The sequence below is a fragment of the Cherax quadricarinatus genome, chromosome 57, assembly GCF_038502225.1.
Source record: "Cherax quadricarinatus isolate ZL_2023a chromosome 57, ASM3850222v1, whole genome shotgun sequence".
Classification (NCBI taxonomy): domain Eukaryota; kingdom Metazoa; phylum Arthropoda; class Malacostraca; order Decapoda; family Parastacidae; genus Cherax; species Cherax quadricarinatus.
The window spans coordinates 20314415-20340914 of NC_091348.1; the positions used below are offsets into that span (position 1 = coordinate 20314415).

General features: G+C 45.2%; 1 protein-coding gene across 1 annotated transcript in view; it reads right to left on the minus strand.

Annotated features, from left to right (window-relative positions):
• Nucleotides 1-26500, minus strand: part of LOC128693554 (uncharacterized) — a 101794-nt gene that overhangs the window by 29597 nt on the left and 45697 nt on the right. Inside the window, exon 2 of the mRNA XM_070097444.1 lies at nt 3822-3889. Coding sequence (XP_069953545.1) covers nt 3822-3867 — 46 coding nt within the window. The 5' untranslated portion in view covers nt 3868-3889. The remainder of the gene's footprint in view (nt 1-3821; nt 3890-26500) is intronic.

Consider the following 26500-nt stretch of genomic DNA (forward strand, 5'->3'; position numbering starts at 1 on the left):
GTCAAGAATATCTTATTAACCCCTAGAATGGGGATTAGAATAAACTTCCAGTATATATATATATATATATATATATATATATATATATATATATATATATATATATATATATATATATATATATATATATATATATATATATATATATATATATATATATATATATATATGCAATAAGATCACAGTAAACAGGTGATTTCAAAATATGCAAAACAACCACTCTGAAAGAATAGAGAAATTCCAAGCGCTTTCGTGACTACTCACATTATCAAGGAACTATGAAAGTGAAGCATCCAAGGAAGCTATATAAGGGGTCGGCCAGCACCTCACTATCAGATCCCACAACGGTTAAACACGTGACGCGCGGCGAGCCAACTTGGACAGGTCCTTTGCAAAACTCACCCCCAAGCATATATATATATATATATATATATATATATATATATATATATATATATATATATATATATATATATATATATATATATATATATATATATATATATATATATATATACTATTGTGACCACGAACGAGTGGTATTGATCAATAACAACACTGATCAATACCACTCGTTCGTGGTCACAATAATATAAAATACTGCTCGTTGTACTAGTCCACCAAACAGTGACTAGAATGAAATTAGCCTAGAGTCATCCACACCATCGTGTGTCCTTGGGTAGCGAGTACAACATCCAGTTCCGCTGGATGCGTTGCTCTTAAGGATCGTATGGCCCAGTGGATTAAGGCGTCATGTGTTTTCGCCCGCCATGAGGCAGGCCAAAGCAGCATGGGTTCGAGCCCTTGGCTGGTGCAGTGTTGTTATTGATACATATATACATTCTTAGTGTATATCCACTGAGAGACATACACCTATGGATGTATACACTTAGTTGCTTTGTATATTGGCATCTTGATTTTGGTTTACTGGTGTATTTTTGAGATATTTGTAATAATGTTTATTGGTTTTAATGTATATTATGCGTTTTAGAATATATACTCCCGTAAAATAGTTCATTTGACCTCAGTGTATTTTTCTGGCAGAAGTCACCCAAAAAATATTATGGCATTAAATTTCGCCTTTTTTCTCGTGAAAGTTTTGCTGTGAATTTTGAGTAGAAAGTCAAAATAATGATGGAAGTTGATGCTGTAAGTGTCTTCAATGAGAAATTTTAATGGCAGACTTTAAAAAAGTTTGGCAAAATGCGTCACTTAAATTTTCGTCACCCCAGGGGAAGACAGGGAGGTGTTTGTCACCCCAGGGGAAGACAGGGAGGTGTTTGTCACCCCAGTGGAAGACAGGGAGGTGTTTGTCACCCCAGGGGAAGACAGGGAGGTGTTTGTCACCCCAGGGGAAGACAGGGAGGTGTTTGTCACCCCAGGGGAAGACAGTGAAGTGTTTGTCGCCCCAGGGGAAGACAGTGAAGTGTGTGTATCTCTCCAGGGGAAGGCAGTGAAGTATGTTTGTCATCTCAGGGGAAGACAGGGAGGTGTTTGTCACCCCAGGGGAAGACAGTGAAGTGTGTTTGTCACTCCAGGGGAAGACAGTGAAGTGTATTTGTCACCCCAGGGGAAGACAGTGAAGTGTGTTTGTCACTCCAGGGGAAGACAGTGAAGTGTGTTTGTCACCCCAGGGGAAGACAGTGAAGTGTATTTGTCACCCCAGGGGAAGACAGTGAAGTGTGTTTGTCACCCCAGGGGAAGACAGTGAAGTGTGTTTGTCACCCCAGGGGAAGACAGTGAAGTGTGTTTGTCACCCCAGGGGAAGACAGTGAAGTGTGTTTGTCACCCCAGGGGAAGACAGTGAAGTGTGTTTGTCACCCCAGGGGAAGACAGTAAAGTGTGTTTGTCACCCCAGGGGAAGACAGTAAAGTGTGTTTGTCACCCCAGGGGAAGACAGTGAAGTGTGTTTGTCACCCCAGGGGAAGACAGTGAAGTGTATTTGTCACCCCAGGGGAAGACAGTGAAGTGTATTTGTCACTCCAGGGGAAGACAGTGAAGTGTGTTTGTCACCCCAGGGGAAGACAGTGAAGTGTGTTTGTCACCCCAGGGAAGACAGTGAAGTGTGTTTGTCACCCCAGGGGAAGACAGTGAAGTGTGTTTGTCACCCCAGGGGAAGACAGTGAAGTGTGTTTGTCACCCCAGGGAAAGACAGTGAAGTGTGTTTGTCACCCCCAGGGGAAGACAGTAAAGTGTGTTTGTCACCCCAGGGGAAGACAGTGAAGTGTGTTTGTCACCCCAGGGAAAGACAGTGAAGTGTGTTTGTCACCCTAGGGAAAGACAGTGAAGTGTGTTTGTCACCCCAGGGGAAGACAGTAAAGTGTGTTTGTCACCCCAGGGGAAGACAGTAAAGTGTGTTTGTCACCCCAGGGGAAGACAGTAAAGTGTGTTTGTCACCCCAGGGAAAGACAGTGAAGTGTGTTTGTCACCCCAGGGAAAGACAGTGAAGTGTGTTTGTCATCCCAGGGGAAGACAGTGAAGTGTGTTTGTCACCCCAGGGGAAGACAGTGAAGTGTGTCACCCCAGGGGAAGACAGTGAAGGGTGTGTTACCCCAGTGGAAGACAGTGAAGTGTGTTTGTCACCCCAGGGGAAGACAGTGAAGTGTGTGTGTCACCCCAGGGGAAGACAGTGAAGTGTGTGTGTCACCCCAGGGGAAGACAGTGAAGTGTGTTTGTCACCCCAGGGGAAGACAGTGAAGTGTTTGTGTCACCCCAGGGGAAGACAGTGAAGTGTGTTTGTCACCCCAGGGGAAGACAGTGAGGTGTGTGTGTCACCCCAGGGGAAGACAGTGAAGTGTGTGTGTCACCCCAGGGGAAGACAGTGAAGTGTGTGTGTCACCCCAGGGGAAGACAGTGAAGTGTGTGTGTCACCATATGGGAAGACAGTGAAGTGTGTTTGTTACCCCAGGGGAAGACAGTGAAGTGTGTTTGTTACCCCAGGGGAAGACAGTAAAGTGTGTGTGTCACCCCAGGGGAAGACAGTGAAGTGTGTGTGTCACCCCAGGGGAAGACAGTGAAGTGTGTGTGTCACCCCAGGGGAAGACAGTGAAGTGTGTGTGTCACCCCAGGGGAAGACAGTGAAGTGTGTGTGTCACCCCAGGGGAAGACAGTAAAGTGTGTGTGTCACCCCAGGGGAAGACAGTGAAGTGTGTGTGTCACCAAAGGGGAAGACAGTGAAGTGTGTTTGTTACCCCAGGGGAAGACAGTGACGGGTGTCTGTTACCCCAGGGGAAGACAGTGAAGTGTGTTTGTTACCCCAGGGGAAGACAGTGAAGGGTGTTTGTCACCCCAGGGGAAGACAGTGAAGTGTGTGTGTCACAGTAAAGTGTGTTTGTCCCCAGGGGAAGACAGTGAAGTGTGTGTGTCACCCCAGGGGAAGACAGTGAAGTGTGTGTGTCACCATATGGGAAGACAGTGAAGTGTGTTTGTCATCCCAGGGGAAGAGAGTGAAGTGTGTTTGTCACCCCAGGGAAAGACAGTGAAGTGTGTTTGTCACCCCAGGGGAAGACAGTGAAGTGTGTGTGTCACCCCATTTGGGGGGTGAATCTTCAGGCGATTCTCTCCTAACTAAAATCAATATATAAACACAGAGGTGAATGTGTCTCGACATATATACACTGACACTTTAAACGTCCTTTAAGTATTAAAGTATTCTTAAGTGGAGGTGAACAGGTGACAAGCAGCCTTAATAACTCTCGTGTAGTAGATAGACTTGAAACTCAATTAACAAAATGAAAACAAGCTGCACGGAACACCTCATGATCTTGTGGAAGATAAACTGTTTATAGGTCAGACGAGGTAAACAATGACAGCTGTCACACCTGCAGACAGTGTGGAGACGGCGAGCAGCAGGACTGTCAGCCTCATTCTCCTCACAGCTACACACTATCTGCAACAACAACGAAATATATGTATAAATTAATGACAAAATGCAAAATGGTGATGAGACAGTCACTCTCATTCTTCTCACAACTATACGTGTACGTATATATATATATATATATATATCTATATATATATATATATATATATATATATATATATATATATATATATATATATATATATATATATATATATATATATATATATATATATATATATATATATATATATATATTTATATATATATATGTCGTGCCGAATATGTAAAACTGGTCAATTAGCAATAACTCATTTAAAATTAAGTCCTTTCTGAAATTTTCTCTTATACGTTTAAAGATATATTTTTTCATTAATGTTAATGTAAAAATTTATAATTTTGCACCAAAAGAATCTTAGAAAACTTACCTAACCTTATTATAACAAGAACAATTTATTTTAGCCTAACCCAACTAAATATATTTTAAATACGTTTACAATAATTTAGTACTAAATAAACACGATCATATATATTTTTTTCGTTAGGTTCAGAATGATTTTGGCGAAATTATTGCATACACAAATTTTCGCTTGTCCTATATGGCAAGATGAGCGTTGCTATTTATGCCAAGATCGCAAGTTCTGCCTATTCGGCACGACATATATATATATATATATATATATATATATATATATATATATATATATATATATATATATATATATATATATATATATATATATATATATATATATATATATACATATATATATATATATATATATATATATATATATATATATATATATATATATATATATATATATATATATATATATATATATATATATATATATATATATATCGTGCCGAATAAGTAAAACTGATTGATTAACAAGAACTCATTTGAAATTAAGTCCTTTCTAAAATTTTCTCTTATACATATAAAGATATTTTTTTCACTTATATTAATATAAAAATTAATAATTTTGTACCAAAAGAACCTTAGGAAACTTACCTAACCTTATTATAATTAATTTAACCTAATCCAACTAAATATATTTTAGATAAGTTATCAATAATTTAATAATAAACAAAGACAATGAAATATATTTTTTCATTAGGATCAGAATGATTTTTGCGAAATTATTGCATAATAACATAATTAATAATATGATTAATAACATATCACAAAATACTGCTGAGAAAAATTTCCGCAATGAACATACGAAACTAAATGGTTTAAATGGTACAACTTTTTATATAATAAATTCAAGAACTATTAACAGCAACCTGAAAAATAATTTCACAATGTGGAAACAGGTATTTAATTATCCTTTCAACAGGGGATATATACACCGTGATGTATATATCTGATAATGTATATAAATTTAGAGTTTACATTTTACGCCTTATTTTAGGGTTTAATGTGAAGTTCTTGACTGGTGGTGAACAGGTTAGGCGTAACCTTAATGACTCTCGCGTGGTAGATAAGCTTCAAACCCATTAACCAACCAACCAGTTTTAATTGACCCTCTTGTAGTAGACAGACTTGAAACCCCAATAACCAATCAACCTTTCAACACAAAAGTGTAATATATATATATATATATATATATATATATATATATATATATATATATATATATATATATATATATATATATATATATATATATATATATATCGTTACATCACTTCCCAGACTATTCAACTTCCTTACAACACTGTGGCTGAAGAAATGCTTCCTAACATCCCTGTGATTCATTTGAGTCTACAACTTGGAGTGCGGAGGTTGTGTCCCATCTCTGGAACATCGTGTCTGTGTCCACCTTATCGATTCCTCTCAGTATTGTATATGTCGTTATAATATCCCTCCCTTTATTTCATGTCCTCCAGTGTCATCAGGTTGATTTCCCTTAACCTCTCCTCGTAGGGCATAAGGGGTATGTCTTGTTGCTAACCTTTGCACTTTCTCTAATTTCCTTACGTACTTGGCTAGGTGTGGGTTACAAACTGATGATGCATTCTCTAATATAGACCTAACGTACACAGTGTACAGGGTCCTGAACGATTCCTTATTGAGATGTACGAATGTTGTTCTTAGGTTTGCTAGGCGCCCATATGCTGCAGCAGTTATGTGGTTGATGTGTGCCTCAGGAGATGTGCCTGGTGTTATACTCACCCCAAGATCCTTTTCCTTGAGTGGGGTTTGTAGTCTCTGGCCCTCTAGGCTGTACTCCGTCTGCGGTCTTCTTTGCCCTTCCCCACTCTTCATGACTTTGCACTTGGTGGGGTTGAACTTCATGAGCCAGGCCTACAGCCTGTCCAGATTCGTTTGTAGTTCTGCCTGGTCCTCGTACGACTGAATTCTCATCAACTTCACATCATCTGCAAACATGGACACTTCTGAGTCTATTCCTTCCGTCATGTAGTTCACAAATACACCAGAAACAGCACCGGTTCTAGGACTGACTCCTGTGGAACCCCGCTCGTCAGAGGCGCCCACTCTGATACCTCGCCACCTACCATGAGTCGCTGTTGTCTTCCTGACAGGTATTCCCTGATCCATTACAGGGCCTTTCCTGTGTGTGTGTGTGTGTGTGTGTGTGTGTGTGTGTGTGTGTGTGTGTGTGTGTGTGTGTGTGTGTGTGTGTGTGTGTTTTTGTGTGTGTGTGTGTGTGTGTGTGTGTGTGAGTCTGTGTATGTGTGTGTGTTAATTAGCAAAACACAGGGACCGTGAGTATTAACTCTCCTTTATTGAAGTTATATTTTCCGTCTGTGTATCTCTTTTCCAAGTGGACCGTGTGTGAAGTGGAACGTGCATGAAGTGGCAAAACATGAAGTGGACAGGGACCGTGAGTATTAACTCTCCTGCATTGGATTGAAGTTATAGTGGGCCGTTTTCCGTCTGTGTATCTCTTTTCCAAGTGGACCGTGTGTGAAGTGGAACGTGCATGAAGTGGAGTAGTTCCCACTGTAGCTGAGGTAGTTCCCACTGTAGCTGATGTAGTTCCCACTGTAGCTGAAGTAGTTCCCACTGTAGCTGAAGTAGTTCCCACTGTAGCTGATGTAGTTCCCACTGTAGCTGAGGTAGTTCCCACTGTAGCTGATGTAGTTCCCACTGTAGCTGAGGTAGTTCCCACTGTAGCTGAAGTAGTTCCCACTGTAGCTGAGGTAGTTCCCACTGTAGCTGAGGTAGTTCCCACTGTAGCTGAAGTAGTTCCCACTGTAGCTGATGTAGTTCCCACTGTAGCTGAAGTAGTTCCCACTGTAGCTGAAGTAGTTCCCACTGTAGCTGATGTAGTTCCCACTGTAGCTGATGTAGTTCCCACTGTAGCTGAAGTAGTTCCCACTGTAGCTGAAGTAGTTCCCACTGTAGCTGATGTAGTTCCCACTGTAGCTGAAGTAGTTCCCACTGTAGCTGAGGTAGTTCCCACTGTAGCTGAGGTCGTTCCAACTGTAGCTGAAGTAGTTCCCACTGTAGCTGAAGTAGTTCCCACTGTAGCTGAGGTAGTTACCACTGTAGCTGATGTAGTTCCCACTGTAGCTGAAGTAGTTCCCACTGTAGCTGAAGTAGTTCCCACTGTAGCTGATGTAGTTCCCACTGTAGCTGAAGTAGTTCCCACTGTAGCTGATGTAGTTCCCACTGTAGCTGAAGTAGTTCCCACTGTAGCTGAAGTAGTTCCCACTGTAGCTGAAGTAGTTCCCACTGTAGCTGAGGTAGTTCCCACTGTAGTTGAAGTAGTTCCCACTGTAGCTGAGGTAGTTCCCACTGTAGCTGAAGTAGTTCCCACTGTAGCTGAGGTAGTTCCCACTGTAGCTGGAGTAGTTCCCACTCTAGCTGAGGTAGTTCCAACTGTAGCTGAGGTAGTTCCCATTGTAGCTGAAGTAGTTCCCACTCTAGCTTAGGTAGTTCCCACTGTAGCTGAAGTAGTTCCCACTGTAGCTGAGGTAGTTCCCACTGTAGCTGAGGTAGTTCCCACTGTAGCTGAGGTAGTTCCCACTGTAGCTGAAGTAGTTCCCACTGTAGCTGAAGTAGTTCCCACTGTAGCTGAAGTAGTTCCCACTGTAGCTGAGGTAGTTCCCACTGTAGCTGAGGTAGTTCCCACTGTAGCTGAAGTAGTTCCCACTGTAGCTGAGGTAGTTCCCACTGTAGCTGAAGTAGTTCCCACTGTAGCTGAAGTAGTTCCCACTGTAGCTGAGGTAGTTCCCACTGTAGCTGAAGTAGTTCCCACTGTAGCTGGTATAGATGTGTGAGGTGTATCATACAGTATTGTCGGCTCGACCCTCCGTCCAGTGAGGGTGTTATAGATGTACAACAATTATTGTTATTAATTGAGAATGTCCCAGACATGCCAGGTGCCAACGGCCCCTTGACAGCCACTTACGTCACTTGTAAGTGTGACTGCGGTGGTCAGGGAGAGGATAAGTGGATTACACCACTTGTGAAACAAGGGAGTCTGGAGTGTGTGTATGAGAACCTCTAAACGCCTTTCTTTTTGAAGTTTTTTATGCAATTTAAATCTCACACATTTAGTGACCCGCTTGTTTATGCTCCAGCTTTTGATTAATCTTTCTTACTCTCTCTTTTAAACTCTCTCTTTTACACGGGGGTTTTTACAAAGTTAGGTTAGGGATTCTAACTTGATTTACCAGCTAAGAGCTGTTACCCACGTCAGCTCATTTAAAAGCCTTTTTATTGTTATGAGACATACAGATATGGAACAGGATGAAGTTGAAGCCATCTGTGGGCCAGCTGTGAGCCATCTGTGGGCCAGCAATTTCATTTGATCAACTGACTTTATTTCGTTGGTATTATTATACAGTATGATCATGTTCCAGACTCCGCTTTCTCTATCTATCTGTCTATCTCTCTCTCGTTTCCAGCACCTCTCTAGAGCTAGCCAGATCAGCCATCAGTGTCAATAATGGCTAGATTATTGGTTTCTGCTCCTCGCTCTCCACTCCTCATCTCACCTCCCTCTCCTTCCTTCCATTCCTCTCCTCCTTCTCATATCTAATTCCCCCCCCCACACGCACTCTTCTTCCTGGGATTTACGCCCCCCACACCCAGATATCTAAGTCACCCAACTCACCGAAGAAATCGATAAGGAACACGCACTGTGTAGAGGAATGAGGCAGTGAGTGTGAGAGGTGTGTGCGAGTGTGTATGTAATTATCGACACACGCAGCTTTCCACGGGAACCTAACTTGCAATTCCAATTAGCAGGACTCCAATCACAGATAATGGTAAGGCAATAAGGTTCTTGACTGCCGAGGAGGCGACCATTACCCGTGATTAAGGCAGCTTGGCTCGGCGACACATCTTACGCCTCTGTCCCCCCTGCGACCAACAGATTATAGCGCAGAAAACGGGGTGAAGAGAAAACGGGATAAGCAGAAAACGGGTTAAACAGAAAACAGGATAAACAGAAAAAGGGGGGATAACTCTTGCAGATGTTAACACAGAAAACGGTACTAGAAAAAACTGTCGACTTAGTTTAGTGTAAGCAAGAAAACAAAATAAGCTGCTAAGTAAGCAAGTAAATAGGTAGGTAAATAAGTAAGCAGGTACGTTAACAAGTAAGTAGGTACATTAACAAGTGAGTATGTAGATACGTTAGCAAGTAAGTAGGGACGTTAACAAGTGGGTAAGTAGGTACGTAAACAAGCAGGTACGTTAACAAGTAAGCAGGTACGTTAACAAGTGAGTAAGTAGGTACGTTAACAAGTAAGTAGGTACATAAACAAGTAAGCAGGTACGTTAACAAGTAAGTAGGTATGTAAACAAGTAAGCAAATACGTTAACAAGTAAGAAGGTACGTAAACAAGTGAGTGAGTAAGTAGGTACGTTAACAAGTGAGTAAGTAGGTACGTAAACAAATAAGCAGGTACGTTAACCAGTGAGTAATTACGTAGCCAAGTAAGTAAGCAGATATATACACAAGTAAGCATGAATGTAAAAAAATGAGTAAGCAGGTACATAAACAAGTGAGTAAATTAAATAAGTCAAGTAATTCAGATCTATTGCACAAGCTGAGACTTTCACAATCGTATTACACAGTAATACGATACCTGGGATAACCCAGTAGAGTCAAGGTGACTTTTAATCCGGTATTCTTGAGGACGATAAATTAGACACCTGTGTTGCACATGTGTCTAATTTATCAACTTGTCGGTTGTCTGAACCATTTATCTACGTTGTCGAAGATGAACCTTTAAATAGATGCCAGAAATTTTCCTTCTAATTTTTTCATTTCCTTTCGCTCATAACTCGAGAATGTCTCATACGATCGGCTTCACCTCTTCAATCCTTGTGTACGGCATCTCTGGCAAGATTCGAGGAACAATGGATGTTACGGGTGTCCCCGTGACCACATTTACTGAGCTCATTCCCGCCATTCTGGAATTGCTGGGATAACTTCAAGAATCCTCAGTGGTGGAGCTTCAGGCTTTCAAATGAGTGCATATTTGCCAATTTTGTATGCAAAAAAATAAGAAATATTGAAAACTTGCATTTTTTTTACTTAATTTCCACGAGTTTAATGTACCCTTACATACTACACGGCTTGACGTCAGAGCCGGTACATTTTCTACACCACAAGAAGTAGTGAACCCTTATATGCTGCACGGCTTGACAACAGAGCCGGTACATTTTCCAAACTACAAGACTTTCCTTCATAACTTCAGAATGACATATTCGATCGGCTTCAGATTCTCAACCCTGGTCAATTACGACTTAGTGAAGGTTCGTGGAAAAATTGACCAGTGTAGGCGCCCTCCGCTCAGTGTTATTTACACCATTACTGAAAAGGGTGTCCATGAGATATCTTCAGACAGTATTTTAAGAGGCTTCAGAAAATATCAACACTGGTGTGTCCTACTTAGAAGGCTATTAGTGTTGTTAATGGAGTGTCTGGACGCCATTTTATCACTTTCAATTTCGAAATTATATAGTATTATTTTATGTCATTGCATTATTTTTTAACCTGATGTTGGTGAGGGACTCTTGATCCAAGGAACTGGAATTATGGTTCACTCAGTTGGTTCCCTCAGATGGTGGTTCACTCAGTTGGTTCCCTCAGATGGTGGTTCACTCAGTTGGTTCCCTCAGATGGTGGTTCACTCAGTTGGTTCCCTCAGATGGTGGTTCACTCAGTTGGTTCCCTCAGATGGTGGTTCACTCAGTTGGTTCCCTCAGATGGTGGTTCACTCAGTTGGTTCCCTCAGATGGTGGTTCACTCAGTTGGTTCCCTCAGATGGTGGTTCACGACAGTTAACTACAATTAACGAGGAATTTCTTACCAGTGATTAAACTCGTTTAGTAGACCTTCGTTAACTAATCTTAAAGTAGCTATAGTCAATAATAATAATAATAATAATAATAATAATAATAATAATAATAATAATAATAATAATAATAATAATAACAGCAACAACAATATAATGATTCACAGTATTCTCCAACAAGGCGGAAGTAACAAGGAAAAAGTGAGAAAAACAACCAGCAGAATGACCCTTATTTTCCCTGTACTGTAGAGTGATAATTACGCTGGATGCGATGGTTACCAGGAGACGAGGCACAAGCCTCTTCACTCTGAGATTCACCGGAGGAAAGATGGAGTTTCCGGGAGCGAATTAGAACATGTCTTTAATGACGTTTTCAGCATGGCTAGAAGAGGACAATTGAGTCTCAGGGACTGAATTGTCCTCTTGTCACACACACACACACACACACACACACACACACACACACACACACACACACACACACAAGATACCATAGTTGTGAGATGAAGTGGAGCAGAGGGGATAGTTGAATTATTTTCTTGGTAAATAGAGTTGTTTTGTACTCCCAGAGTTGTTGACGAGTAGCGGGAGGAGTTGAAAGAGGAGGCAGTGAGTGCTACTCTGAGCTCAGGAACTCAATACAGGAGCACACTACTCAGTTCCTGAGTACAGTGTACTGAAGACGGTAGACCACGAGCATAATCTGCTCCTGAAGACACAATTAAGCATTTATAAATAGGTACTCTCTCTCTCTCTCTCTCTCTCTCTCTCTCTCTCTCTCTCTCTCTCTCTCTCTCTCTCTCTCTCTCTGTCTCTCTCTCTCTCTCTCTCTCTCTCTCTCTCTCTCTCTCTCTCTCTCTCTCTCTCCTCCTCCCTCCTCCTCCCTCCTCCCTCCTCTCTCTCTCTCTCTCTCCTCCCTCCTCCCTTCTCTCTCTCTCTCTCTCTCTCTCTCTCTCTCTCTCTCTCTCTCTCTCTCTCTCTCTCTCTCTCTCTCTCTCTCTCTCTTTCCCTCCCTCCTCCTCCCTCCCCCTCTCTCTCTCTCTCTCTCTCGGTGCACAAGCGACCGTCATCACTATTCACAGATCGTTGAGAACTTCACTGAAAAATAATTCAACAGCCACTTCCACAGAAAGTGACGCTGGTAATGATGGACAGTGTCTCTCTAGACGAGAGTTGGGCTGTCACTGCTGGGCTGAGAGATCTACCCACTACTGCTACACGCTGCATGCAACAATCACACACATCTACCTCAACACAAAACCAACAATTCGATATACGTACTTGGTATGAGTGGGCCCATAAAATTCGCATTGAACGCATGGAACAATTCACTGAACGGGAGATGAACGTTGCAGTCTGGGATTGTTGGTTGAGTATCTGCAGGTTCACAGTTAGTGGTGAACACGCAGACCTTACCAGGGTACTGACCAGGTGGATGTTTACACAAGTAACCCGGTATAGGAGAGAGGAGCTTACGATGACGTTTCGGTCCGACTTGAACCATTTACAAAGTCACTTAGTAAATAGTCCAAGTAGGACCGGAACGTCGTTTTAAGCTCCTCTCTCCTACGAGCGGATTATTTGTGTATTGTTCTGGTCACGGTGTTGTACAATGTTGTTCTTTCTGGTGGATGTCTGACCAGCTTCTGTGGTACAGTGACACGGTACAGTATACACCGTGAGTTGTATGTCTCTCATTGTATATATGACGCGAGTTTAATCCCAGTTTTAGGTATTTAAGTCACCTCGATTGATGGTGAACAGAAGACACACAGCCTTAATGACCCCTCGTGTAGACGAAAGTCTTCAAACCCACTTAACTGACCTACAGTGTTCACAACTCTCAGTGTTCAGTATCTGTTCAGCGTAGTATTTCATGTTCAGCGACATGTTGAAACATTATTTATTCAGCTGATGTTGACTAAACAGAAAAAAAAATGTTATGCATACATTACCATGTTTAATTAGCCGCCCGTGTCTTTTTCCGGAGCACCGCCAGACATATCACCGCCAGACATGTCACCACCAGACACTGAGGTGAAATTCTGAGGTGTTGAAGTGACGTGTGTGTGTTCTAATCTATTTGTAGTCAAATATTTGTGGTTGTAGGGTTCGAGTCACAGCTCCTGGCCCCGCCTCTTTGCTGATCGCTAGTAGGTCCCCTGCTTCAAGAGCTTTAGTGTGTGCGTGTGTGTGTGTGTGTGTGTGTGTGTGTGTGTGTGTGTGTGTGTACTCACCTAATTGTGGTTGTAGGGTTCGAGTCACAGCTCCTGGCCCCGCCTTTTTGCTGATCGCTAGTAGGTCCCCTGCTTCAAGAGCTTTAGTGTGTACTCACCTAGTTGTACTCACCTAGTTGAGGTTGCAGGGGTCGAGTCCAAGCTCCTGGCCCCGCCTCTTCACTGGTCGCTACTAGGTCACTCTCCCTGAACCATGAGCTTTATCGTACCTCTGCTTAAAGCTATGTATGGATCCTGACTCCACTATATCGCTTCCCAAACTATTCCACTTCCTGACTACTCTGTGGCTGAAGAAATACTTCCTAACATCCCTTTGATTCATCTGTGTCTTCAACTTCCAACTGTGTCCCCTTGTTACTGTGTCCAGTCTCTGGAACATCCTGTCTTTGTCCACCTTGTCAATTCCTCTCAGTATTTTGTAAGTCGTTATCATGTCCCCCCTATCTCTCCTGTCCTCCAGTGTCGTCAGGTTGATTTCCCTTTACCTCTCTTCATAGGACATACCTCTTAGCTCTGGGACTCGTCTTGTTGCAAACCTTTGCACTTTCTCTAGTTTCTTTACATGCTTGGCTAGGTGTGGGTTCCAAACTGGTGCCGCATACTCCAATATGGGCCTAACGTACACGGTGTACAGGGTCCTGAACGATTCCTTATTAAGATGTCGGAATGCTGTTCTGAGGTTTGCCAGGCGCCCATATGCTGCAGGAGTTATTTGGTTGATGTGCGCTTCAGGAGATGTGCCTGGTGTTATACTCACCCCAAGATCTTTTCCTTGAGTGATGTTTGTAGTCTCTGACCCCTAGACTGTACTCCATCTGGGTCTTCTTTGCCCTTCCCCAATCCTCATGACTTTGCACTTGGTGGGATTGAACTCCAGGAGCCAATTGCTGGACCAGGTCTGCAGCCTGTCCAGATCCCTTTGTAGTTCTGCCTGGTCTTCGATCGAATGAATTCTTCTCATCAACTTCACGTCATCTGCAAACAGTGACACCTCAGAGTTTATTCCTTCCGTCATGTCGTTCACAAATACCAGAAACAGCACTGGTCCTAGGACTGACCCCTGTGGGACCCCACTGGTCACAGGTGCCCACTCTGACACCTCGCCTCGTACCATTACTCGCTGCTGTCTTCCTGACAAGTATTCCCTGATCCATTGCAGTGCCTTCCCTGTTATCCCTGCTTGGTCCTCCAGTTTTTGCACTAATCTCTTGTGTGGAACTGTGTCAAACGCCTTCTTGCAGTCTAAGAAAATGCAATCCACCCACCCCTCTCTCTCTTGTCTTACTGCTGTCACCTTGTCATAGAACTCCAGTAGGTTTGTGACACAGGATTTGCCGTCCCTGAAACCATGTTGGCTGCTGTTGATGAGATCATTCCTTTCTAGGTGTTCCACCACTCTTCTGATAATCTTCTCCATGATTTTGCATACTATATATGTCAGTGACACTGGTCTGTAGTTTAGTGCTTCATGTCTGTCTCCTTTTTGTGGGTGTGTGTATGTGTGTGTGTGTGTGTATGTGTACTCACCTATTTGTGGTTGCAGGGGTCGAGTCCCAGCTCCTGTGTGTGTGTGTGTGTGTGTGTGTGTGTGTGTTTGTGTGTGTTTGTGGTGTGTGTGTACTCACCTAGTTGTACTCACCTAGTTGAGGTTGCAGGGGTCGAGTCCAAGCTCCTGGCCCCGCCTCTTCACTGATCGCTACTAGGTCACTCTCCCTGAGCCGTGAGCTTTATCATACCTCTGCTTAAAGCTATGTATGGATCCTGCCTCCACTACATCGCTTCCCAAACTATTCCACTTACTGACTACTCTGTGGCTGAAGAAATACTTCCTAACATCCCTGTGATTCATCTGTGTCTTCAGCTTCCAACTGTGTCCCTTGTTACTGTGTCCAATCTCTGGAACATCCTGTCTTTGTCCACTTTGTCAATTCCTCTCAGTATTTTGTATGTCGTTATCATGTCCCCTATCTCTCCTGTCCTCCAGTGTCGTCAGGTTGATTTCCCTTAACCTCTCCTTGTGTGTGTGTGTGTTGTGTGTGTGTGTGTGTGTGTGTGTGTGTGTGTGTGTGTGTGTGTGTGTGTGTGTGTGTGTGTGTGTGTGTGTGTGTGTGTATTAACTGCTGTGATCACTGGGTACTCGCAGATGAATCTTTAGTGGTAACACTATTCGGATAGTATTAGAAGAGAAATTAAGCAGAGTAAGAGAACAGAAAAGAGAAAAAAGAAAGAAAAGAGAGAGAAGAGAGAAGAGAGAGAGAGAGAGAGGAGAGAAGAGAGAGAAGAGAAGAGAGAAGAGAGAAGAGAGGAGAGAGAGAGAGAAAGAGAGAGAACCAGATTAAAAGAGTTATTGAAGAGAGAGAGAAAGAGAGAGGAGTTGTTTGTCTCTGGTTGTTTGTCTGGTTGTTTGTCTGGTTGTTTGTCTGGTTGTTTGTCTGGTTGTTTGTCTGGTTGTTTGTCTGGTTGTTTGTCTCTGTTTGTTTGTCTGGTTGTTTGTCTGGTTGTTTGTCTCTGTTTGTTTGTCTGGTTGTTTGTCTGGTTGTTTGTCTGGTTGTTTGTCTGGTTGTTTGTCTGGTTGTTTGTCTGGTTGTTTGTCTGGTTGTTTGTCTGGTTGTTTGTCTCTGTTTGTTTGTCTGGTTGTTTGTCTGGTTGTTTGTCTGGTTGTTTGTCTGGTTGTTTGTCTCTGTTTGTTTGTCTGGTTGTTTGTTTGGTTGTTTGTCTGGTTGTTTGTCTGGTTGTTTGTCTGGTTGTTTGTCTGGTTGTTTGTCTGGTTGTTTGTCTCTGTTTGTTTGTCTGGTTGTTTGTCTGGTTGTTTGTCTGGTTGTTTGTCTGGTTGTTTGTCTGGTTGTTTGTCTTTGTTTGTTTGTCTGGTTGTTTGTCTGGTTGTTTGTCTGGTTGTTTGTCTGGTTGTTTGTCTCTGGTTGTTTGTCTGGTTGTTTGTCTGTTTGTTTGTCTGGTTGTTTGTCTGGTTGTTTGTCTGGTTGTTTGTCTGGTTGTTTGTCTGGTTGTTTGTCTGTTTGTTTGTCTGGTTGTTTGTCTGGTTGTTTGTCTGGTTGTTTGTCTGGTTGTTTGTCTGGTTGTTTGTCTGGTTGTTTGTCTGGTTGTTTGTCTGTTTGTTTGTCTGGTTGTTTGTCTGGTTGTTTGTCTGGTTGTTTGTCTGGTTGTTTGTCTCTGGTTGTTTGTCTGGTTGTTTGTCTGGTTGTTTGTCTGGTTGTTTGTCTGGTTGTTTGTCTGGTTGTTTGTCTGGTTGTTTGTCTGGTTGTTTGTCTGGTTGTTTGTCTGGTTGTTTGTCTCTGGTTGTTTGTCTGGTTGTTTGTCTGGTTGTTTGTCTGGTTGTTTGTCTCTGGTTGTTTGTCTGGTTGTTTGTCTGGTTGTTTGTCTGGTTGTTTGTCTGGTTGTTTGTCTGGTTGTTTGTTTGGTTGTTTTCTGGTTGTTTGTCTCTGGTTGTTTGTCTGGTTGTTGGTCTGGTTGTTTGTCTGGTTGTTTGTCTGGTTGTTTGTCTGGTTGTTTGTCTGGTTGTTTGTCTGGTTGTTTTTTTGGTTGTTTGTCTGGTTGTTTGTCTCTGGTTGTTTGTCTGGTTGTTTGTCTGTTTGTTTGTCTGGTTGTTTGTCTGGTTGTTTGTCTGGTTGTTTGTCTGGTTGTTTGTTTGGTTGTTTGTCTGGTTGTTTGTCTGGTTGTTTGTCTGGTTGTTTGTCTGGTTGTTTGTCTGGTTGTTTGTCTGGTTGTTTGTCTGGTTGTTTGTCTGGTTGTTTGTCTGGTTGTTTGTTTGGTTGTTTGTCTGGTTGTTTGTCTCTGGTTGTTTGTGTGGTTGTTTGTCTGGTTGTTTGTCTGGTTGTTTGTCTGGTTGTTTGTCTGGTTGTTTGTCTGGTTGTTTGTCTGGTTGTTTGTGTGGTTGTTTGTGTGGTTGTTTGTCTGGTTGTTTGTCTGGTTGTTTGTCTGGTTGTTTGTCTGGTTGTTTGTTTGGTTGTTTTCTGGTTGTTTGTCTCTGGTTGTTTGTCTGGTTGTTTGTGTGGTTGTTTGTGTGGTTGTTTGTGTGGTTGTTTGTGTGGTTGTTTGTCTGGTTGTTTGTCTGGTTGTTTGTCTGGTTGTTTGTCTGGTTGTTTGTGTGGTTGTTTGTGTGGTTGTTTGTCTGGTTGTTTGTTGGTTGTTTGCTGGTTGTTTGTTGGTTGTTTGTCTGGTTGTTTGTCTGGTTGTTTGTTTGGTTGTTTTCTGGCTGTTTGTCTCTGGTTGTTTGCCTGGTTGTTTGTCTGGTTGTTTGTCTGGTTGTTTGTCTGGTTGTTTGTCTGGTTGTTTGTCTGGTTGTTTGTCTGGTTGTTTGTCTGGTTGTTTGTCTGGTTGTTTGTCTGGTTGTTTGTCTGGTTGTTTGTCTGGTTGTTTGTCTGGTTGTTTGTCTGGTTGTTTGTCTGGTTGTTTGTCTGGTTGTTTGTCTGGTTGTTTGTCTGGCTGTTTGTCTGGTTGTTTGTCTGGTTGTTTATCTGGTTGTCTGGTTGTTTGTCTGGTTGTTTGTCTGGTTGTCTGGTTGTTTGTCTGGTTGTCTGGCTGTTTGTCTGGTTGTTTGTCTGGTTGTTTATCTGGTTGTCTGGTTGTTTAGTTATTTACTTGATTGGTTGGTTGTTTGTCTGGTTGTTTGGTCGTTTGCTTGGTTGTTTATTTGGTTGTTTGTTTGGTTGTTTGATTGTTTGGTTGATTGTTTGGTTGATTGTTTGCCTGATTGGTTGACTGGGTGGTTCAGTGATCAGCTGTTACATGTGTACCACCACACAACCACAAATACATAAAATAATCAAAGTTCATTATCACCGTATATACCTTCAGGCAAATATTTCTTAAGCTATTTATAAATATATCCTGGGGAAAACACCGTTTTCTATATCATTAAAAACATCGTTTTCTATATCCTGGAGAAATACCGTTTTCTATATCATTAAAAACATCGTTTTCTATATCCTGGAGAAATACCGTTTTCTATATCATTAAAAACATCGTTTTCTATATCCTGGAGAAATACCGTTTTTGTTATCCTCAACAAACACCGTTTTCTGTATCCTGGAAAAACACCGTTTTCTATATTCCTGAAAAACACTGTTTTCTATATCCTGGAAAAATCAGTTTCTATGTTATGTAAAAAGCGCCGTTTTCTATGTCATGGGAAAAACACCGTATTTGGTATATCCTTGGAAAAACAATAAACACCGTTTTCTATGCCGTTAGTGTTCCACTGGTTCTCCGTTTTCTACAACTCACCTCCCCCGAGCCTCAACAAATACATTTCTACTTTTCCCTTTATACCTCCAGCCTCTAATTTCCTTTCTTTTCGATTATTTTTCCCTCCCGTCGTCGTTTTGTGCATGCTGAGAGCTGCCTCGCTTCTTTTGGCAACACTGGGCGACGATAAGAGCGTTGTTATATGTTTCTATTATGGCTGAGTGAGCCTTAACAGCGTCGCTTTGTCGACGCTCACGACCCTGAGGAGGGAGTTAAGGGGGGACTCGTACATTTAATAATGTATATGTATATATATATATATATATATATATATATATATATATATATATATATATATATATATATATATATATATATATATATATATATATATATATATATATATATATATATATATATATATATATATTCTGTGTTTGTATTTAGGCTAGGTTACTTTAGGCTAGATTAACTTAAGTTAAGTTAGGTTACGTTAGGTTAGGTTACTTTAGATTAGGTTGGGTTAGGTTAGATTATGTTAGGTTTGTGTAAATTAGGTCAGGTTATTTAAAATAGGTTAGGTTCGGTTAGTATATGATAGTTTTTTTTTTTTGCTTACTTCCGATAAGTGTAAATTATCGTCTTCAAGCAAAAATGAACAAAATGAACATAGAATAACGACAATAAATGCATTAAAACAAAAGAAAGTCGAACAAACGTGAAGATAGTCAACAGAAAACGGGGGACCAGCCAGCACATGTCAACAACACAATAAAACCTGTAATAAAAAATCTAAGTAAAACAGAGTAAATGGAAATAAAGCTAATGAAAGTTTACGCTTTAAAATCCGAGATAAAAATAATAAATACGTACCCAGTTTTTTTTTAATAAGTAAATGGTAGTCTGTTGTGAGAGTGAAGTGCGCATGCGCGAGCGAGGAGGCTAGCAGATAACAGACGTTGGCGGGAGAGGCTGCGCTTCGTTTGGTATTACGGTAAATCCGAGAAAATCTGAATCATCCGTGCGATTACGCCGTCAAGAATCACGAAGCGAGGTGAGGGAAGAGGAGCGTCACCTGGTGAAGAAGTGCAGCAACCCTGGGTAAACAGTTGACACCAGGAGAGGAGAAATAAGAAGAACCTTCCTACCCACAACCCGGAACACTTCTCTCTCACAAGGTACATATACTGCTTAATGCCTTATTAACTATTCATCATTATCTTCTTTATTATTATTATTATTATTATTATTATTATTATTATTATTATTATTATTATTATTGTTATTATTATTATTATTATTTCATTATTATTATTATTATTATTATTATTATTATTAGTTATTATTAATATTATTACATTATTATTATTATTATTATTATTATTATTATTATTATTATTATTATTATTATTATTATTATTATTATTATTATTCCCACACACCAATACACACTCCAACTCCCACACACGCACACACTCCCACTCACACGCACACCCACTCACACGCACACACTCATACACTCCCACACACACACGCACACACTCCCACTCACACTCCCACCCACAAGCACACACTCCCACCCACACGCACACACTCCCACACTCCCACACACTCCCACACTCCCACCAACATACTCCCACTCACACCCACCCACACACACACACACCCACACTCCCACACACTCCCACACATACACTCCCACACACACACTCCCACATACTCCCACACACTCCCACACACTCCCACACTCCCACCCACACACTCCCACACACTCCCACACTCCCACCCACACACTCCCACTCACATCCACCCACACACACACACCCACACTCCCACACACTCCCACACATACACTCCCACACACACACTCCCACATACTCCCACACACTCCCACACACATCCCCTCCCACTGAAACATAATTACTAAACCTTTCAACAGAAATTCAACGAATTACTGAATAACATTTCAAATCCATTCATCTTACTTTTACGAAGCTCTGAAAGATTTTTGAAAGCTCTTCAAGACAGCTCTGTCATTTTCCCCTCACTTCAAATGCTCCAAAACTGAGAGAAAAAAATATATATACGTATCTACTCGAAAATTGTACATGTTATGAGTACAAGTTGGCAGAGTACGAGGAGATGAGATTTTCAGAGGGAGGGGGTGTGGGGGAGGGTGTGTGGGATAATGTGTGGGGGAGTGTGTGTGGGTGTGGGGGAGAGTATGTGGGGGAAGGTGTGTGGGGCGTGTGGGGGTGAGTGTGATTGGGAGTGTGTGTGGGGAAAGTATGTGGGGGAGAGTATGTGGGAGAGGGTGTGTGGGGAGTGTGTGTGTGGGGGAGGGTGTGTGGGGGAGGGAGTGTGGAGGAGGGAGTGTGTGATGGAGAGTGTGTGTGGGGAAAGTATGTGGGGGAGAGTATGTGGGAGAGGGTGTGTGGGGAGTGTGTGTGGGGGAGGGTGTGTGGGGAGGGTGTTTGGGGAGGGTGTGTGGGGGAGAGTATGTGGGGGAAGGTGTGTGAGGGAGAGTGTGTGGGGGAGAGTATGTGGGGGAGGGTGTGTGCAGGGAGCGTGTGGGGGGAGGGTGTGTCGGAGTGAGTAGGGGAAGGGAGGATTTTGTGGGGGAGGGATGGTGAGTGGGGAAGAGAGGGTGTGGGGGAAGAAAGAGAGAGAAGATAGGGAGAGAGAGAAAGCAAGATAGAAATAGAGAGAGAGAACCCAAGAAGTTGAGTTAGAAACCTGATATTTAGTCCCAGTGGAATCAATTGTAAGGAAAGTGAGACGGAGGAAGTAGTCACAGGAAAATAGTTAATGGAAAGTAGGTACAGGAAAGTACATACTTTCTCGTAGCTACACTTGAAAGTTTTTTTTTTTAGTCTTTTTAAGGAACTAAAGCATTCTTGACTAGTGTTGTACAGGTGAGGTGAAGTGTTAGTCACCTTCGTGTAGTAGATAGTCTCTAAATCTAATAAATCAACCTGCCTTAGTGGAGCCACCAGCTTCTGCTGCTACACCACACCTTGGTCACCTCTCCTGCAGCTACCCTGGCTGCTGCACTACACGATGGTCACCTCTCCTGCAGCTTCCCTGGCTGCTACACTACACCTTGGTCACCTCACCTGCAGCTACCCTGGCTGCTGCACTACACCATGGTCACCTCTCCTGCAGCTACCCTGGCTGCTACACCACACCTTGGTCACCTCACCTGCAGCTACCCTGGCTGCTGCACTACACGTTGGTCACCTCTCCTGCAGCTACCCTGGCTGCTGCACTACACGATGGTCACCTCTCCTGCAGCTACCCTGGCTGCTACACCACACCTTGGTCACCTCACCTGCAGCTACCCTGGCTGCTACACCACACCTTGGTCACCTCTCCTGCAGCTACCGTGGCTGCTGCACTACACCTTGGTCACCTCTCCTGCAGCTACCCTGGCTGCTGCACTACACGTTGGTCACCTCTCCTGCAGCTACCCTGGCTGCTGCACTACACGTTGGTCACCTCTCCTGCAGCTACCCTGGCTGCTACACTACACCATGGTCACCTGTCCTGCAGCTACCCTGGCTGCTTCACCACACATTGGTCACCTCTCCTGCAGCTACCCTGGCTGCTACACTACACCATGGTCACCTGTCCTGCAGCTACCCTGGCTGCTTCACCACACGTTGGTCACCTCTCCTGCAGCTACCCTGGCTGCTGCACTACACCTTGGTCACCTCTCCTTCAGCTACCCTGGTTGCTTCACTACACCATGGTCAACTCTCCTGCAGCTACCCTGGCTGCTACACCACACCTTGGTCACCTCTCCTGCAGCTACCCTGGCTGCTCCACTACACCATGGTCACCTCTCCTGCAGCTACCCTGGTTGCTGCACTACACCATGGTCATCTCTCCTGCAGCTACCCTGGTTGCTGCACTACACCAGGGTCATCTCTCCTGCAGCTACCCTGGCTGCTGCACTACACCATGGTCACCTCTCCTGCAGCTACCCTGGTTGCTGCACTACACCATGGTCATCTCTCCTGCAGCTACCCTGGTTGCTGCACTACACCATGGTCATCTCTCCTGCAGCTACCCTGGTTGCTGCACTACACCTTGGTCACCTCTCCTACAGCTACCCTGGTTGCTGCACTACACCATGGTCATCTCTCCTGCAGCTACCCTGGGTGCTGCACTACACCATGGTCACCTCTCCTCCAGCTACCCTGGTTGCTGCACTACACCATGGTCACCTCTCCTGCAGCTACCCTGGTTGCTGCACTACACCATGGTCATCTCTCCTGCAGCTACCCTGGTTGCTGCACTACACCTTGGTCACCTCTCCTGCAGCTACCCTGGTTGCTGCACTACACCATGGTCATCTCTCCTGCAGCTACCCTGGCTGCTGCACTACACCATGGTCATCTCTATTGCAGCTAGCCTGGCTGCTGCACTACACCTTGGTCACCTCTCCTGCAGCTACCCTGGTTGCTGCACTACACCATGGTCATCTCTCCTGCAGCTACCCTGGCTGCTGCACTACACCTTGGTCACCTCTCCTGCAGCTACCCTGGTTGCTGCACTACACCTTGGTCACCTGTACTGCAGCTACCCTGGCTGCTGCACTACACCGTGGTCACCTCTCCTGCAGCGACCCTGGCAGCTGCACTACACCCTTGTCACCTCTCCTGCAGCTACCCTGGCTGCTGCACTACACCATGGTCACCTCTCCTGCAGCTACCGTGGCTGCTACACTACACCTTGGTCACCTGTCCTGCAGCTACCCTGGCTGCTGCACTACACCATAGTCACCTCTCCTGCAGCTACCCTGGCTGCTGCACTACACCGTGGTCACCTGTCCTGCAGCTACCCTGGCTGCTGCACTACACCGTGGTCACCTCTCCTGCAGCTACCCTGGCTGCTACACTACACCTTGGTCACCTCTCCTGCAGCTACCCTGGCTGCTGCACTACACCATGGTCACCTCTCCTGCAGCTACCCTGGCTGCTGCACTACACCATGGTCACCTGTCCTGCAGCTACCCTGGCTGCTGCACTACACCTTGGTCACCTGTCCTGCAGCTACCCTGGCTGCTACACTACACCTTGGTCACCTGTCCTGCAGCTACCCTGGCTGCTGTACTACACCTTGGTCACCTCTCCTGCAGCTACCCTGGCTGCTACACTACACCTTGGTCACCTGTCCTGCAGCTACCCTGGCTGCTACACTACACCATGGTCACCTCTCCTGCAGCTACCCTGGCTGCTACACTACACCTTGGTCACCTGTCCTGCAGCTACCCTGGCTGCTGCACTACACCATGGTCACCTCTTCTGCAGCTACCCTGGCTGCTGCACTAAACCATGGTCACCTCTCCTGCAGCTACCCTGGCTGCTGCACTACACCGTGGTCACCTCTCCAGCAGCTACCGTGGCTGCTACACTACACCATGGTCACCTCTCCTGCAGCTACCCTGGCTGCTACACTACACCATGGTCACCTCTCCTGCAGCTACCGTGGCTGCTACACTACAGCTTGGTCACCTCTCCTGCAGCTACCCTGGCTGCTGCACTACACCATGGTCACCTCTCCTGCAGCTACCCTGGCTGCTGCACTACACCTTGGTCACCTCTCCTGCAGCTACCCTGGCTGCTGCACTTCACGTTGGTCACCTCTCCTGCAGCTACCCTGGCTGCTGCACTACACCTTGGTCACCTCTCCTGCAGCTACCCTGGCTGCTGCACTACACCTTGATCACCTCTCCTGCAGCTACCCTGGCTGCTGCACTACACCTTGATCACCTCTCCTGCAGCTACCCTGGCTGCTGCACTACACCTTGGTCACCTCTCCTGCAGCTACCCTGGCTGCTGCACTACACCTTGATCACCTCTCCTGCAGCTACCCTGGCTGCTGCACTACACCTTGGTCACCTGTCCTGCAGCTACCCTGGCTGCTGCACTACACGTTGGTCACCTCTCCTGCAGCTACCCTGGCTGCTGCACTACACCTTGGTCACCTCTCCTGCAGCTACCCTGGCTGCTGCACTGCACCTTGATCACCTCTCCTGCAGCTACCCTGGCTGCTGCACTACACCTTGATCACCTCTCCTGCAGCTACCCTGGCTGCTGCACTACAAATTGGTCACCTCTCCTGCAGCTACCCTGGCTGCTGCACTACACCTTGATCACCTCTCCTGCAGCTACCCTGGCTGCTGCACTACACCTTGATCACCTCTCCTGCAGCTACCCTGGCTGCTGCACTACACCTTGATCACCTCTCCTGCAGCTACCGTGGCTGCTGCACTACACCTTGGTCACCTCTCCTGCAGCTACCCTGGCTGCTGCACTACACCTTGGTCACCTCTCCTGCAGCTACCCTGGCTGCTGCACTACACCTTGGTCACCTCTCCTGCAGCTACCGTGGCTGCTGCACTACACCTTGGTCACCTCTCCTGCAGCTACCCTGGCTGCTGCACTACACCTTGGTCACCTCTCCTGCAGCTACCGTGGCTGCTGCACTACACCTTGGTCACCTCTCCTGCAGCTACCCTGGCTGCTGCACTACACCTTGATCACCTCTCCTGCAGCTACCGTGGCTGCTGCACTACACCTTGGTCACCTCTCCTGCAGCTACCCTGGCTGCTGCACTACACCTTGATCACCTCTCCTGCAGCTACCCTGGCTGCTGCACTACACCTTGATCACCTCTCCTGCAGCTACCCTGGCTGCTGCACTACACCTTGGTCACCTCTCCTGCAGCTACCGTGGCTGCTGCACTACACCTTGATCACCTCTCCTGCAGCTACCGTGGCTGCTGCACTACACCTTGGTCACCTCTCCTGCAGCTACCGTGGCTGCTGCACTACACCTTGGTCACCTCTCCTGCAGCTACCCTGGCTGCTGCACTACACCTTGATCACCTCTCCTGCAGCTACCGTGGCTGCTGCACTACACCTTGGTCACCTCTCCTGCAGCTACCCTGGCTGCTGCACTACACCTTGGTCACCTCTCCTGCAGCTACCGTGGCTGCTGCACTACACCTTGGTCACCTCTCCTGCAGCTACCCTGGCTGCTGCACTACACCTTGATCACCTCTCCTGCAGCTACCGTGGCTGCTGCACTACACCTTGGTCACCTCTCCTGCAGCTACCCTGGCTGCTGCACTACACCTTGGTCACCTCTCCTGCAGCTACCGTGGCTGCTGCACTACACCTTGATCACCTCTCCTGCAGCTACCCTGGCTGCTGCACTACACCATGGTCACCTCTCCTGCAGCTACCCTGGCTGCTGCACTACACCTTGATCACCTCTCCTGCAGCTACCCTGGCTGCTGCACTACACCGTGCTCACCTCTCCTGCAGCTACCCTGGCTGATGCACTACACCTTGCTCACCTCTCCTGCAGCTACCCTGGCTGTTGCACTACACCTTGATCACCTCTCCTGCAGCTACCCTGGCTGTTGCACTACACCTTGATCACCTCTCCTGCAGCTACCCTGGCTGTTGCACTACACCTTGATCACCTCTCCTGCAGCTACCCTGGCTGCTGCACTACACCTTGGTCACCTCTCCTGCAGCTACCCTGGCTGCTGCACTACACCTTGGTCACCTCTCCTGCAGCTACCGTGGCTGCTGCACTACACCTTGATCACCTCTCCTGCAGCTACCCTGGCTGCTGCACTACACCTTGATCACCTCTCCTGCAGCTACCCTGGCTGCTGCACTACACCATGGTCACCTCTCCTGCAGCTACCCTGGCTGTTGCACTACACCTTGATCACCTCTCCTGCAGCTACCCTGGCTGTTGCACTACACCTTGATCACCTCTCCTGCAGCTACCCTGGCTGTTGCACTACACCTTGATCACCTCTCCTGCAGCTACCCTGGCTGTTGCACTACACCTTGATCACCTCTCCTGCAGCTACCCTGGCT